Source organism: Cynocephalus volans, chromosome 17 (genome assembly GCF_027409185.1).
Source record: "Cynocephalus volans isolate mCynVol1 chromosome 17, mCynVol1.pri, whole genome shotgun sequence".
In the NCBI taxonomy this organism is placed as follows: domain Eukaryota; kingdom Metazoa; phylum Chordata; class Mammalia; order Dermoptera; family Cynocephalidae; genus Cynocephalus; species Cynocephalus volans.
The window spans coordinates 39,653,846-39,670,242 of record NC_084476.1 but is presented as its reverse complement, the minus strand read 5'-3'; the positions used below and the strand labels follow the sequence as shown (position 1 = coordinate 39,670,242).

Here is a 16,397-nt window from a genome sequence, read left to right as displayed (position 1 = left end):
AAGTCTCTGAAAGGTGGCAACTTTCTCAGGACTCACAAACTGGAGGTGGAACCTGCTGGACCCCAAGACCCTTTGCCCTGGGATCATGCTCCTCACCATAGATGGTATTTCCTTCTATCAGTCCTTTGCCTTCATCTCCTACCACCACACCATCTGAATAGCCAAAGCAGATGAGGTTACTCCGGAGGACGGGGATCCCTCCGCGGCGGATGTCCACACCTCCCCACTGATTCTCTCGGATGACATTTTCTGTGGAGAGAGGCAGAAAAGAAGGTCAATATCCAAGGGTCACCTTCAGTGCTGGCAATGAGGACTTAGACAGCTAAAATAAAGGACACTCCAGACCAGGACGCCCAGGCCTTGCCCTGTCAGCAGTTAGCATCTCGAATCTTGTCTGCTAGTTGATGTTTCAGGGACTTGTCTGCTGTCTGCTTTCCCTGAGGGCAAAGTTTGTGTCTGTCTTGTGCATATCTACATCCCCAGTACCCACTGTACCCAATAGCCTTGAGGACTGATGAGTAAGAATAAAATGGCTTTTGAGCCCCCAGAGGCAGAAGCCAGCCAGTCCCCCCACAGGCCTGGGAAGGCACTAGCCTGTCCTTCTCAGACTTTGCTCCATACTCTGACCAGACCTTGCCTTTCCTCTCCTCTCTCCCTGGGAGCCACCACCTCTCGGGAGTGGACTCAGGAGTCACAAGTCAGAAGGGTGGTCCTGGGACACTGATGCACTGTGGGAGGGCAGACTCTGGGCCTCCTGGGACTGGTGTGCAATGGCTCACGAGACCTGTGACTGGCCCCTTCCTGCCTCTGCGACCTCATCTCCTGCCCCTTGCTCCAGTCCCATAAGTGATCCCCGCTCAGGCATGCTGAGTCTGTTCCCACAGGTGTTTCCTTCCTATCATGCAGGTTCTGGCTTATGTGTCACCTTCTCAGAAAGGCCTGCTCTGACCACACAATCTTCAATGCCCACATAGTCCCTCTTATTTTAATTATCTGTAGAGCGCTTATCACCCTCGGATATGACTTTTTTGCTTGTATATGTATGCTTTTATTTGCTTCCCTCTCCTGAAATGTCAGTTCATGATAAGAGGAATGTTGTCTGTTTCATTCACTGATGTATCTCAGCTCCTGGAACATGGCCTGAATACAGTGTTCAATAAATGTTTGATGAATGAAGGCTGGATTTAGTACTTACCAAATCCCTTTCATTCCCCAGGTACACTATACTCTGTGCTGTGGCTATACCGAGGTACCAGACAGACTTGATCGTGGCCTTGTGGAATTTACCACCTTGTAACAGAGGAGACTGACAAAACAAATCACTAAGAAATTAAGTAAAATGCCTTACAGGGTGTGCTGGGAACAGTGAGTGTATCTGTGTATAATGGGGAGGTCAGGGAAGGCTTCCCTAAGGAAGTGACACTTAAGCTGAGACCCAAAGGATGAGCAGGAGTTAACCAGGCAGAGATTTCCAGAGTAGTCAGAAGTCCATACAAAAGCCAAGAGGAGGGATTCACACAGTGTGCTTGGCATCAGTGCTTCTCAAAGCATTATATATGACGTGAGCCACCCAGAGAGATCCTGTCAGCTCTGGGCTGAGCAGAGAGCAGACATTCCCTCTGTGCTATGCCCTCCTCATGAGATGCATGGCCAGCATGGAGCCGGCGTCCCTGAGCACTAGTCCACTAGTTAGAGGAGGAAGCCAAAGTCTGTGGGGGTACAGGAGTGGTGTAAGGTCCTGAAGCTGGGGAGGGGAGTGATGCCAGGGGATGTTGGCCTGGCTGCCGGTTGCCCGGGCTGGCTCCAGCTTCAGGAAGTTCTCATTCCATACCTGTAATGAGGCCTTTGCCATTTTCATTTACTGCTATGCCGGCGGCACGGCCCTTGAAGATGTGGTTCCCACTAAAAGGGAAAGAGAAAAAAACAAAGAGGTGAGACCAGGGCACCAATGTCAGACTTCAAGGTGATTGTCTTCTTGTGTGGGATTCCCTATGGCTCAAGTCCATAGGGGAGTAAAGCACTTCCTGAAGTCCTATGAGCCAGGCACTTAGAAATCTTTGGTTGTCACTGGAACAACTGGACCAAAAGTAGAACCACAACTATGCTATACAAGCACAGTGATGTCCAATTCTCTGTGGTCTCTCTTGACTTTCATCTGCATATAAACACCATTTTAAACAGATGTCATCATGGCGGATGGGTCACAGGTAAAGTCTTGGTAGCACAAACAGTTCCTAGGAGGCTGTGTTAAGCTTGCTTAGGAGTTATTTCTGTCCAAAGCCTGAAGTGGACTCTGCCTGTAACAATCCTACAATCTGCTGTTTGTATCCAACAGTCACTCTTTACCTTATCATCTACCCAAGAATGACAACCTAAAATAATGACATGCTTAAAAGAAGGAAACCAAATTTAAAAAGGGGTTTCAAGAACATCAGAGAGCTCAGTTGGTTAGAGCATGGTGCTGATAACACCAAGGTCCAGGGTTCAATCCCTGTACCAGCCAGCCATAAGAAAGCAAAACAAAACGAGAACATCAGACAGTGTGTACATGAAACCTTATGGGTTGGTTACCCACAAATGGAAGGCATCTGCAAACATGCTCCTGCTCAGAGAAACATACACACCCCTTACTGCCATGTGAAGAGGAGGTCCTCAAAACCAGACAGCTGAGCATGTTCAGCGACATCCATATCTTTTTCTTTTTCTTTGGTGGCTGGCTGGTAAAGGGATCTGAACCCTTGACCTTGGTGTTACAGTGCTCTACTGAGTGAAGGGTATGCATTTCTATCCAGTCTCTGCTCCTTGGTTTCTCTGTCTGTACAAACAGAGCCAATCACAACCATGCATTAACAGAATTGGTTTATCCCTGGATGACATACATTTGCTGTTTGTCATTTTTACTAATAGGAATGCTGCGATTGCTTTTCCTACTAGAAGGGCACCAGGCCCCTCTCTTGTGAGATGGACCTCCTCCTTCCCACCATAGAGCTCAGGGATTCAGGTCCAAACATTCGTCTGACCCTTCAGAGCCTAACACAGGGCCTGGCACCCCATAAAACATTAGATTAGGAGTTGACGGATTAAGTTTTCCCATCATTTATGGCAGGATCCAAATGACTGACTTACTTGGGTGAAAAAACAGCAAATTATGTTGATGCTGGGAAAGCCAAATGCTAATTGCATGTACACTATGCATTTTGGAGTTTAACAAGTTAAATTATCTGTTAAGAACATCTTTTTTTTTTTTAAACTCAGATCTGAAAACTGCTTTGATCTGGTTCCAATTCAATCAGCTGACAGTTACGGTGGGATTCAGGAATTCACAGTCAAATGCAGTCCCTGGGCTGGGGCACACCTCATCCTTCTCTCTGACAGCTGTGCCACAGGCAGCAAATGCATGGCTGGTCTATTTTTAATACAAATCTCACTTTCAGAAAGGATCTGTGGCCACTTGGAGAAACAAGTATGTGCATGTACACAGGGCAGGCAGAATAAAGATAAAAGAAGTATCAGAAAACATTTAGAAGGGGACATATCAGTGTACCAAGAACCAGGATAGGATATCTACTACAGATGAGCACAGTCTGAGCTTTGTGCTTCCTTCCAGCTAAGGCAAAAAGAGAAACACAATAGGTTACATAACCTTCAGTAGCAAAAATATATGCTGTGGTTTGCCTCATCCAGGCCATTTCAGGGATCTCAAACTTCATTCTGTATCCTCCCTCAGACCCCGACTTCTTGTCACAAGCAAACATAAAGAAAAAAAGCACAACCTATGCTCTCAAGGCAATTATGTTTTAAAAACCCAAGACACTGATCTGATTATGATATTCTTCACTCAAAACCCTTTAAGAGTTCCCCACCACCCACAAGGTAAATTCCAAACTCCTTAGCTTGGTGTATTAGTTTCCTGTTTCTACTATAACAAACTACTATTACAAATTACTTAGTAGCTTAAAACAACACAAATTTGTATTTTCTAGTTCAGGAGTTCAGAAGTCCAAACTGGGTCTTACATGGCTAAAATCTAGGTATCAGCAGACCTAGAGGCTGGAGGCTTCATTCTGGAGGTTCCAGGGGAGAATCAGCTCCTTGCCCAGCTTCTAGTGGTTGCCCGCATCTTTTTTCTTTTTCTTTCTTTTTTTTGGTGGCTGGCTAGTACAGGGATCAAACCCTGGACCTTGGTGTTAGCAGCACCACGCTCTAACAAACTGAGATAACTGGACAGCCCCTGCCCACATTTCTTGGCCTGTAGCCTCATCACTCTGACCTCTGCCATCACATCTCCTCTCTCTTACTCTGCTCCTCCTGCTTCCCTCTAATAAGAACCTTTGTGGTTACACTGGGCCCACCTGGAAAATCTAGAATAATCTTTCCCTATCTTTATCAAGGTCCTTAAATTAATCACATCTGCAAGGTCCCTCTTCCCACGTAAAGTAACATATTCGCAGGTTTCAGAGATTAGGACGTGGATGGCTTTGGAGGGGCATTATTCTGCCTACTGTACTTGGCATTTGAGGTCCTTTGTGCATCTATGGCAATCTGCCTTTGCACCATCCTCCCAAGGATCTCAAGACTAGACGTACCACATTTCTCACCATTTTCCCTAGACATACTCTGAATTTCACTGCCTCTGGGCTCAGAATGCCTTTTCCCTGGCCATAAAATCCTATTTATCCTTCAAGCACAACTCAAATGTCAGTAGCCTTGGTGCCCTTCCCTGACACGCTCAGCTGACATCGTGGCTGAGTGCCTTCGGCACTCTGCACAGAGACCTATTACAGTATTCATTTTGCTGAGTCTTCCATCGTGGTTATTTGTGTATGTGTCTATCTCTAGCATGAGACTGTAAACTCCATGGAGCAGGGAGTTCCATGCATCCCTGTCCCCTCACATAGAGTAACATTACATGTGTGTTAAATGTATACGCACACATACAAACACATACTCTCATCTTAAGGCAATAATGCAAAAAAAAGGGAAAAGAACTCTATGACCACTATTTTTAGTAAGCTGTCTATAACAGTGAAAAAATATTTGCCTAACAGTAATACGAATAGTTCAAAAATTATGGAATAGCAAAACAACAGAATGTTCTGGAACTTTCCAAAGTGCTATAAAGCCACGTAACAACATAGAAAAATACATACGGAATGTCGCAGGGGAGAAAACCTCAGAATGCATTTGCCACACATTAATGCCAGCTATTTTCCTAAAGCACAGATATCACCATGTGGGTCTTCTGCTCAAACCGTTAATGATTCCCATTATCTAGACAGAATAAACTCTCCCTTCCTCAGCTGGGTCTATGTAAGGCCCTTCTCACCTGGCTTGAGCCTTTCTTGCCATCATTCCTTTCCACTATGCTGCATGCCACACAGGTGTAAAAGGTCACGCCACAGTGACCATAGGGCCCAAGATTTTCTCGGACAGTCCCAACTGACACTATTTTATATCAATGTCACACCTTGTGTCAGATTTTTCTCAAGCCATAGTGGCCTGTTTGCTAACCCTGAGTCTGCTGCCTCTGCTCATGCGGCTTCCTTTACCAGCAATGTCTACTGCTCCACCTCCATGAGAGTCCAAATCCTACCCATATTTCAAAGTTCAACTCCAATGCCACCTCTTAAATGAGGCCTTACTACATCCTCCCAGTCAGAATGATTCTCTTCTCTTGGTACCACTTTCATAGCATGAATCACAGTCTTCCCTATACTAAGCTGAAATGCAGACACAGGGTCCCCGTACTGCCACTTATCACTTATATCACTAACTGATCACGGTATGCTTTCATGTTGAGGCCAGCTGTAGCCCCAGGACCTTACACAGCACTATTAACTGACTGAAGTTGTCAGGTGAGTTAAAATCTCCATGCCATCCCTCTTTTAGCGTGTTTCTGTTCATCTATGTCCTCCAGGTTAGAGTGAACTCCTGGGAAGCAGAGTCTGCTCCTTGTTAGAAGGGCTCAGTAGTGGGCTGGCCCGTGGCTCACTCAGGAGTGTGGTGCTGATAACACCAAGGCCATGGGTTCGATCCCATACAGGTATGGCCGGTTCGCTCATTGGGAGAGCGTGGTGCTGACAACATCAAGTTAAGGGTTAAGATCCCCTTAAAAAGTGCTCAGTAGTGTTTGTTGACTAGGATGCCTATAGACAGTTGTCCAGAAGGGAACACAGAAACACAAAAGCAGTTTGTGTTACTGGGGTGGGATTATGGGTAAAGCCACTTCTTTGCTTAAATCTATCCAGTTGTTTTAGTAAACAAAAATGTTTTCAAATGGAGGAAAGAAAGGAAGTAGAGAAAACAAGAAGACAGGAAAAAAGGGACCATGACGAGCAAGAGAGTCTGGGTAAAAAGGCACATACCTCACAATTGGATTTCCGTGGTACAGGATATAAATGCCAGCCTCCTTATTTGAAAAGATTTGATTGTTCCGGATGATGCCTTTCCCATTGCCAAGGACGACAATGCCAGAGCGAAGGCCATGGTGGATCTGGTTACACTGCAAGTGAAAATGAGACACCACAGAAGACAGATCAGACACACCAGCAAGAAGCAGACTGCTCAACCGGTGCCCACACAACCACGTCAGTGTGAACACAGTGGATAAAATAACGTCACTGGAAGATTCTTAGCACAGAACAAAGGGAATGGACCATGATGCTGCCCTACCCTTCCTGCACAGGTGCACACACTGACACCTACAGGGGAGAATATGAAGACAAGCATCTCCCCTGCTCAGCCTCTTAGGGTGTGCTTATGCTGGCACTTGCTGCTGAGAGCTCTTGTTCTTCATCTGCAAGACAGCACACTGAAAATTTCTGAGTCTCTAAAGAGTCCCCCAAACACACAATTATCTGGCCAGGCCACACCTCCCAGGGACCAGGGAATGGCAGCACCCCCATACAACAGAATGTTGGTCAAGTACAGTCCCAAGGAGGTCACATCCAGGGAGGAGTGAGAGCCACTGGCTTCTCGTCCTCACTTTCCATTCAGGGGAGGACCTGTGGAAAGATGCAGGTGCTAGGGGCTTAGCTGTCCCGTGAGACATAAGGTATATGAGCTACAGGACACTTGCAGATACTCATTTCTAATACCTCTCTGTACAAATGGGGAAATAGGCCCAGAATTACATAGTACGTTTGTGGCAGAGCCAGATTTGAAACCTAGTTTTTCTGTCTCCCAGTCCAGTTAGTTGCCTTTGCACAGTGACTTAATATTTTTAGATTATAACAAATGATTAAAAAATTGTCTCACTCTGTTCATTTACAGCCAAAATCCAACCCCATACTTAAACCAAGTTGTTAGCTGTAATTCTCCCACAATGATTTCACAGAAACAAAGTTCTAGTTTGCTTTAAAGCATTCTGTGCTGCAAGTTCTTCTTATTCTTACTCACTTTCCAGATTTCTCCTGTAGGATTTGGCAGACTCACTAGGGCAACCACTGCCTACAGAAGTCCTTTGCAGGGCTGAAAAGCTTTGAGAGAGGTGTATGAAATGGCATTTCCGTCCCCACAGCCTTACACAAAGCCAGGACTGAAATGTGCCACTCCCTTCCCCCTCCACCTGCTAATGCGGCCTGCCCCATTCTGTCGTTCTGTCTGCGGGAAGGCAAACTCCTCTCAGCTCTCTGGCAACACTGGTAATAATATCCTAAGCCAAGGCTGTGCATCAACCACCAGCTGCATGGCAGAAACACAGTGAAGGGAGGGGTTGGCAGAGGACACTGGCCAGGCGTGTCTTTTTAAATATAGTGAGGAACCATTGCATTTTCAAGTTTGGTCTAGATAGAATGGGTTACGAACATCAACCCTGGGTCAGACGACCTGGATTCAAATCCCAGCTTCATCAGTAGCTGTATGACCTTGGGCAAGGTCCTTTGTCTCTTTGTGCCCAATGTCTTCACCTATAAAATGGGGATAATAGTAATTCTACTTCACAGGGTTGTATAAGAATTAAATGACAATTCAGTAAATATCTACAAAGTGCTTAGAAATGTATCTGGCATTTATTAAGAATTAAGCATAAAGGTGGCTATTATTTTTCAAAGCCCATAAAAAAGTCTATCACATTTCCCAATTTCTGCAAAATCTGTCTCTCAGGAAAACCTAGAGAGGAAAAGGACTAGTTTCTCCTAACACTGGTCTCATATTCTAGGATTTTAAGAGGTTTTCACTCTGGCATAAAAATCAAACTTAATATGCCCTCATAATGTCCATGAAACAAATTATCTTCAGAACTAAATATTCTAAATGTTCTTTTCATAGAAAAGAATGAACTTGGCAGGTTTTCGTTGTTGTAGTTTTTTGTTTTTAGATATGTGTCTTTAGATGCAAAAAAGTCTTTTGCATCTTCATTCTTCTCAAGCTCAGAGTCAACCACAGCATATCAGGGCTGAGGGAGGGCCCTGTGAAATTTCCCTGTCTATCTGTTCTTCTTCCTTATCCATGGGGAGACTGATGGGAAACAACCTGTCCAAAGTCACTACCAATACATGGAGAAAGAAAGAGAGACACAGAGCCACAAGGACACAGAGAAAAGAGCAGGAATCACTTGCAAACAGGAAGCATATAAATTCAAGATGGCAACATTTATTGAAATATCCTCAGAAAAGGTTCCCAAAAACTAAGAGCCACCCTGAACAGGGAATGAAGGCAGAGAAAAATACCAGTATGAGTGGGTTGGACTTTTTCCGGATGTCTACACCAGCCTCCGCATTGTGGTAAATGTTGTTGCCGGCGATCAAGCCTCCACCTTCCAAGCGAAGAAAGATGCCTGACGCTCGGCAGCGGTAAATGTCATTCCTAAGCATGATGATCTAAGGCAGAGAAGGGAAAGCCATTTACTTTCCTGTCACAAAGATTTTTTAAGAAACCACTGGGTGAACATCTGAGTCTTTTCCTTCCCACATGGTCCGTGCAGTTCACCCAGTGCTGGCACAGCCACCCTCCAACACGTGTGCTCTTGAGGACACGGCAATTTCCATACCTACCTGGCTTTGCCCTATGGGCTCTTTACCAACCTCACATCAGCTCTTAACTAAAACCTGGATCGAAGCTTGGCTCCGTGCTCCACATTCAGAACTTGCAAGCAGCGGAAGTGGATGATAGGATGGAAGGACACTCAGAGAAGATGGGATTGAATGATGTTTAAACTCTGCATGCACTGGGGTTGCATGAAGATTTCCCCAGGGGTCAAGGGCACAGCTACTTTTAATGGAATCAAGTTTAAGATCCACCACTCCCAATGCACCTTCTCTAAACTTCACCTGCCTGAGAAAGCACTGAGAATAAGGCTCCACACGAGTTCCCCTCTCCCACCTTCCGTTCCACTTTATGAAACAAAGGCCAATTCTTAATTTTAAAAACATAATTAATTGTTTAAAAAAGTCCTATTCTTGCCCAACCTGAATCTTTCTTGATTCATTATCCTGGGGTAGAATAACCACCAAGACTCCAAACTAAGGGACAACTTAGAAATACTGGTATTAGGAAGCCTCCTTTAAACAAGGTAGTATAATCCAGCATCCAGCTTATTAAGGGAATGTATTTCCAATTACATTTCCTTTTTATATTTAATAAGTTTAGTTGGTCCTCTGTATCCATGGTTTCTGCCTCTGTGGATTCAACCAACTGCAGATTGAACATATTTTTTTAAAAAAGCAATAAAAATAACAGTACAACAATAAAAATAATATGAGTAAAAATACAGTATAATGACTATTTACATAGCATTTACATTATATTAGGTATTGTAGGTAACCTAGAGGTTATTTAAAGTCTATGAGGGCCGAGCCCGTGGCGCAGTTGGTAGAGTGTTGCGTGCGCTGGCAGCACGGCGACGCTCCCGCCGCGGGTTCGGATCCTATATAGGACTGACCGGTGCACTCACTGGCTGAGTGCCGGTCACGAAAAAAAAAAAACGACAAAAAAAAAATAAAATAAAATAAAAATAAAAAAAAAAATAAAGTCTATGAGAGGATGTGCATAGGTTATATGCAAATACTGTACTACACCTTTTTTCTTGGCAGCTGGTTGCTATGAGGATCCAAACCCTTGAACTTGGTGTTACAACACCATGTTCTAACCAACTGAGCTAACTGGCCAACCTACTATGCCATTTTATATTAGAGACTTGAGCATCTGAAGATTTTAGTATCCTCCAGGGGTCCTGAAACCAGTGCCTCACAGGTACCAATGGACAACTGTATATAAAAAATCTGGAATATATTTATATTGTTTTAAACAATTATATATTAACAATAAAAAATATATTACCTTATGATAACTTGTATACTATGAATAAATATATTGCCTTAGGGTAAAATTCTGGGAGGAGGAAAGTAGAATGGAAGTACAATTTCAAGGAGGCTTCAGCTTCTGCTTAGGATGGAGAAACTTGGAAAGAGCATGGATCCCACACAGAACAAGAAAAGAAGAAGATAATATACACAAACATAACCTTTCTGGAACCCAGCAGAACGCTGAGGCTACAGGACAACCAGCCAGCCTGACAGCAGCAAGGAGGAAAGACAGGCACCTCCAGGGAGACGAGATGTGAGCACTTGTCTGCCTGAACAGGTGCAGGTGCCATATAAGCCAGGAAGAAGAATTCAGCTAACATTTTTTTTTTTTTTTTTTTTTTTTGTCTTTTTCGTGACCGGCACTCAGCCAGTGAGCGCACCGGCCATTCCTATATAGGATCCGAACCCACAGTGGGAGCGTCGCTGCGCTCCCAGTGCCGGACTCTCCCGAGTGCACCACGGGCTCGGCCCAGCTAACATTTTAATGAACTGTTAAAGACCGTGTGAACTCGTGTGAGAGCACAGAAACTCTGGCAGCAGTTGCATCTATTCACCTCTCTGTGGACCTCACTAGGTGCTCATGGAGACAGACTGGGGGCAGGACGAGAAACTGGAGGCAGCCTCTCTTCTGGTGCAGGCCTGGGGGAAAGTACAGCAGTTACTCTGAGAAAGACACCAAGCCCCTCCTGGATTCTTCTCCCCTAACTTTCCTACAGAATAAGCCTTAAGCACCTGGGGAAGGGCAGCAAACCCTGTTATACTCAAGGAAGGGGACAGGAGAAAAAACTCTTTACCCCTGGGGGCGGTGAGAGGAAACCATCCTGGGGCCAGATCATCAGAGCTCCCCTAGTGCTGGGTGTGAGGCAAGATCACTGAAAAGGTCCTACTCCCAAGACCCACGTGGACACAGCACCCACCCAGACTAAGGATAAACCAGGACAACAGAGAAGCCCTGCCACCATGCCACCAGTCTAGCCAGTGCAGAGTAACAAGTTACAGCAATCTATGCTGGGGGAGGTGGAGAGCAAGGAGGGAGGTCGTCTCTGAGAAGCAGGTGCAGAGGGAAGAGCTGCAGCGAGGAAGACCAGCACAAGGAATGCCAGAGGAATCTGAAGCCCATGTATACTGAGGCTAATCATAACAACACCATCACCCGAACCACTCAATTCCTGACTGACTGACCCCCAAAAGAAGAGGCGTGACCATTTCCAAACAAATACCTCAGTCTCTACTGTGATATCTGACTCTACAAGATATCTGACTTTCAACTAAAAATGACGAGATACCCAAAGAAAAGGAAAGATCACAGTCACTCAATACTTTTTTTCTTGGAGCCTCCAGCAACCAGGATCCTTCCACCAGCCTTTACTGTCCTGGAATATTCTAAAGGGCAGAGACAGGTGACCACCCTCTGGCTACTGGATCAATCTTGCTTCTCGGCACAGGGACCCACTCAGCAGGCCCCACACTCCAATCTGCTGCTCCCTGCTTGCACTAATGCCATTCAGAATATAACTGTTACTCATGAGACATCACAGACCTTCCTTCATCATGGACCTTTTTTCAGTCAAAACCACTGAATATCGGTTTTTTGGTTCCTTGCTAGAGACTCACTTGGAATTTTAGGCCATACAACTCCTGCTGAAAGTCCCATGGGGTAGTTGTTCAAGACAGCTACAGCTAAGGCTGTAGAACTTTTTGTCTTCCCTGTCAATGACACCAACTATGACCTGCACAATGACAGCTCCCAAGTCTGTGTGTCAGGGCACATCTCTCCAAGCTCCAGACCCAGGCAATAAGATGGCACCTCTGCCAGATGTCACAGTTGCTTCAAACTCAGCGTGCCCAGAATGGATTCATCTTTCCCTCCACACCCTAACATTGTCCCCTGTTCCTGCCACTGCTTCAGCCACTCAGGCCAGAAACATAGGCCTCACGCCCTCAACTATCCCCTCACAGGTCCTCCTTCTATTTTACCAGGCTGCTCCGTCCCCTCCTCTCCATCTCTGGACCAAATTATCCCCTGTCCCTCACTCATCTCTGTGCCTCCAGCCTTGTTTCCCTGCATTCCATTCTCTACAAAGCTGACAGATGAGCATTCAAAAGACAGATCTATCCACAGTCCTCTTCTACTTGAAATCTGTCCATGGTTCCCACTGCCCTAATGGCAAGGCCTCTGTGGCCTCTGGGATCTGACTCCTGCCAACTCCCTCTTGCCACCCTCACCTCCTGCACTGGCCACTGACTGACTTGTAACTCCATGAAAGCACTGTGTCCTTCTGGGCCTTCCTTCTCCTTGCCATCTCTTACTCCTCCCGTACGGCTCAGCCCAGGCACCATTCCTCTAGGAAACCTCTCCTGGCTCCAAAAGGCTAGGTCAGGTGCCCACTTTTCTGGACTCCTATGCCACCCATGGGTTACCTCTCATAGAAACTCTCACACTGGACTATAAGTCTTAAAAAAAAAAAATTTGGCACTTGCTATACATGACACACACAGCTAAGCACTTTACATATATGACCTTAATTAATAATCTTCACCACACCTTGGAGGTATATAGTATCACTAGTCCAAAGGACCTATGGGGCAGAATTTTACTCAAAAGCCATATTCTTTTGGTAATTTTTTTTGGCTGACTGGTACGGGGATTGAACACTGGACCTTGATGTTATTAGCACCATGCTCTAACCAACTGAGCTAACCAGCCAGCCCCCAAAGCCTTATTCTTAATAACTATACAAGGAAGAAAGCCCTCCTGGAGGTCTCAAACCAGATCCTTTCAATGTGGTACCCAAAGCTATCACTCTTACCTTTTTATCTGTTTTCTTTTATTCTGTTTATAGTACAGTCTTGTATTATGCTTTCAAGGTCACACTACCTAAAATCCTCTTTGGAAGTGAGCTGGGTAACACAATTAAAATGTAACTGCTAATAACCACTCTAGAAGCACGCAAGACCCACATGTGACATCTGTACAATGTCCTTCAGTGTACTGAGTACTCCTGCCAATATTATGACACTGGACTCTAGGGAGAGAAGCCAGGAATGCTTGTTTCCTCTTTACAGAGAGGTGAGGGTAATGTTCACAATGAATTAGACTCAAACCTAGGTGCTATGCCATGCTTTCTTCTGCAAGGACTTTCTCTTTAGAAGCCTTTCTTGTCATCAACCATTTATATATAGGATTTGCGAATCATCCTGCAATGTCTGAAATGCTTGTACATTAAAGGTGATGATTGCATGAATGGCTGGATGGATTGCTCTCAGCATAAAGTCCAGAAGTCTCAATGCAGCTTTTCTAGGCCCTAGGCAAGCTGGCTTCTGCTCACCTCCCCAGCTTCTTTCAATCTGTCCCCACTGCATGTTTGAACTCAGCCTCACATCCAGGCCCTAGCACAGGACGTTTCTGCTGCTGGAATGCCCTCATTCTGCACCCACCTTTCCATCACACACATCCCATTTTTCCTGGACCCTCTATTCATTCTACTCAGCATAGACATCTCTTCTGGGAAGTCTTCTCAACTACCCTACTCAAGTCTGTATCGAAGGCAGTGATCATGTTTGCCTGAATTTTCCCTTATTCAGGCTAAAAAGATCTTGTTTCTTTTACTAGGACTTAGGTGACATGTTTAAGAAGCAGTATGACATAATGAAAGGAGGCAGAAGACCTGAATTCTAGTCTTAATCCTGCCTCAAACTTGCTGTGGGACCCTGAGTAAGACACCTTCCCTCTTTGGGTCTCTGTTTCCTTTTCTGTGAGATAGGAAAAACAGTTTCTGCCTTGTTCAAATCAAATGGTGGACATGAAGTCCAGTGTGTGTTAATAAGTTAAAAAAGAAAATATTATTTTTTAAATGCAAAATAGCCCATCAAACCCTTCCTACATATGGCTACCGGAGCCCTCCCACCAATCAAAATCATGTTCCTGATGACCCAGTAAGGCATCATGGGTCTAGAGTAAGCCCTTATGACAGCACCTTGCTATTATGTATACACCGCACTGCATAAGTCAGATTCCGGAAGATGTTTCCTTCCATCTTGGCTCGGCCGTAGGAGCAGACAAAGACGCCTCCCTTCCCATCCTGGAAGAGGCACTTGCGGATGAGACAGCCCTGCACGGAGCTGGCCAGTGCCATGGCCTCCTTGTCCTTCTGTAGCTCCTGCTGCAGTGAGTTCAGCACTAGGCAGCTGGGCAGCTGAATGGATGCTCCTGGCAATGGTGGGCCCAGAAAGGAGCCCCCCAATACAGGGCGTGGGCCCTGCACCTGGTAGGACAGTCTGTACGTGAGCTGGTCCTCGTCCTCATCCTCACCGCTGGGGCTCAGGCCTCCATCGCTGCTGTCTGGGGTCTGGGCCACCCTTTCCCCATCACTGCCCACCTCTGCCTCCTTGGAGTCTAGCTTTGGGGAGCTAGAGGCTGGGCTGGTAGGACTCTGGCTGCCCTCAATGACAATGTCACAGGTCCTTGGGCTCCAGGCCTGGTCCCGGCTCTCCAGGTCCAGGGACATTAAAAAGTCAGAGTCCTCTGTGGGGAGCAAACTAGGAGAGGATTTGATAAGCCCTAGTAGATACTTGTAGGCCCAGTTTTTATCTGCAGAAGGGTGACCCTCAACAGTCACAGAGTTGTTTTCACTGCCCACAAATTCACAGTTTTCCAGGATACACAGGGGCACATTGTGCAGGAAGACATGGGTGTTTTTGAAGGTGCAAAACTTCACTTGGCAGGTACCTGGGCCATGTACCTGGATGTGCCCATTCTCGAAGTTGCAGTTGTCAAACTGGACATGACCTGATGTTGTCTGGGGAATGAAAAGGAGAAAATGGCTGTAAGAGGGTAAGAACTGTTTTGCTGGTCAGCACTCGAACTGCTCTATAAGGAGGGTGGAGCATGGAAAGGCCACTAGTCCTGCTGATCACCTTCCCCGCCTCCCCACCGGGGCATGGGTGTTGCCTGCCCCCAGAAGGAACTGGGGAGCTGCTCTGCATCAGAGAGGGAGGAGAATTTGGAGCTAATCCCAACGGAAGGAGGACAAGAGCACATGAGGGCAGCATGACCCCTCCTAAAAACCTCAAATCTTAAGTAAATTCTCCTAATACTCAGGAAACGCTTAGTGAGAATTAGTGGGGGTTTTTGGTGGTCGTGGTGGTGAAAATGTGAAGGAGGAAAGAAGCTGAACCAGGAGATGTTGGGTGAAACAGAATGAACACATGTTAATCAGGAGGTGAAGCAAGAGAGGGTGACTCCAGGGGTGAGCAGAATGGCTGGAAGAACTTTGAATTTTTACAAACACAGGAATTAACTGGGATCTGAGCCTAACTTTACCAAACCCTCTGGAAGGTGAGGGAGCTCGGTTTCTGGGTTTTATGAAGAATGTGTCAAACCATGTGGCATTACTCTAGGTCTCAACCTTTCAACGCACTTTCCCTTCATCGTACCTTCTCTCGGGCCAGCAGGCATGTGCTCTCTCCCCGAGACTGCTGCCTGTTGCACGCCACACTGCTGATGTCTGAACTCGGGACATAGCCAGGCAGAGCCCTGATCACTGGCATGGGACGGGGAAAGCCAGGAGGGGCTGAGCCCTGCCTGGGCTGGGGCAGGCAGCAGGGCGGCTTGGCCACAGGTACTGGGAAAGAATTCAGTCTGTGTAGCAACTGGTGCATGTGGGGACACAGAACAAGATAGCAGGTCACATGTCTAAAGAGAGGTGTGCTGCCAAGGCAGGAAGCACTGAACAGTGGCTAAGAGCACAGGCTCTGGAGGCTGACTACATGTGACAGCTCCAAGCTCTGCCTTTCAAGTGTGCCACCTTGGATGAAGGACTTCACCTCTCTAAGCCTAGGTTACCTTGTCTGCAGCATGGGCTTATTAATTAACAAAGCACAGTGCCAGGAACAAAGTTGGCACTCAATAAAAGTTAGCTATTATGACCTGGGGTCACAAGAAACAGAGGACACATGGAGAGACACAAGGAGCAGAGGGTCTTCAGGGCTACTGGGTGGAGATGGGAAAGTGCTAACCCTACAGCATAATTCATCTGAGCCCCTCAGCTCTCTGTGTCTGGTTGAGAAGAAAGCTTGGTGAGACCCAGGGCT

The 16,397-nt window shown here is 46.1% G+C and overlaps 1 protein-coding gene across 1 annotated transcript in view; it reads right to left on the bottom strand.

The window, feature by feature from the left end:
- Positions 1–16,397, bottom strand: part of FBXO10 (F-box protein 10) — a 58,865-nt gene that overhangs the window by 10,982 nt on the left and 31,486 nt on the right. The window contains exons 4-8 of the mRNA XM_063082082.1: positions 14,282–15,103; positions 8,670–8,819; positions 6,366–6,502; positions 1,832–1,902; positions 97–249 (exon numbers count right to left, since the gene is read on the bottom strand). Coding sequence (XP_062938152.1) covers positions 97–249; positions 1,832–1,902; positions 6,366–6,502; positions 8,670–8,819; positions 14,282–15,103 — 1,333 coding nt within the window. The remainder of the gene's footprint in view (positions 1–96; positions 250–1,831; positions 1,903–6,365; positions 6,503–8,669; positions 8,820–14,281; positions 15,104–16,397) is intronic.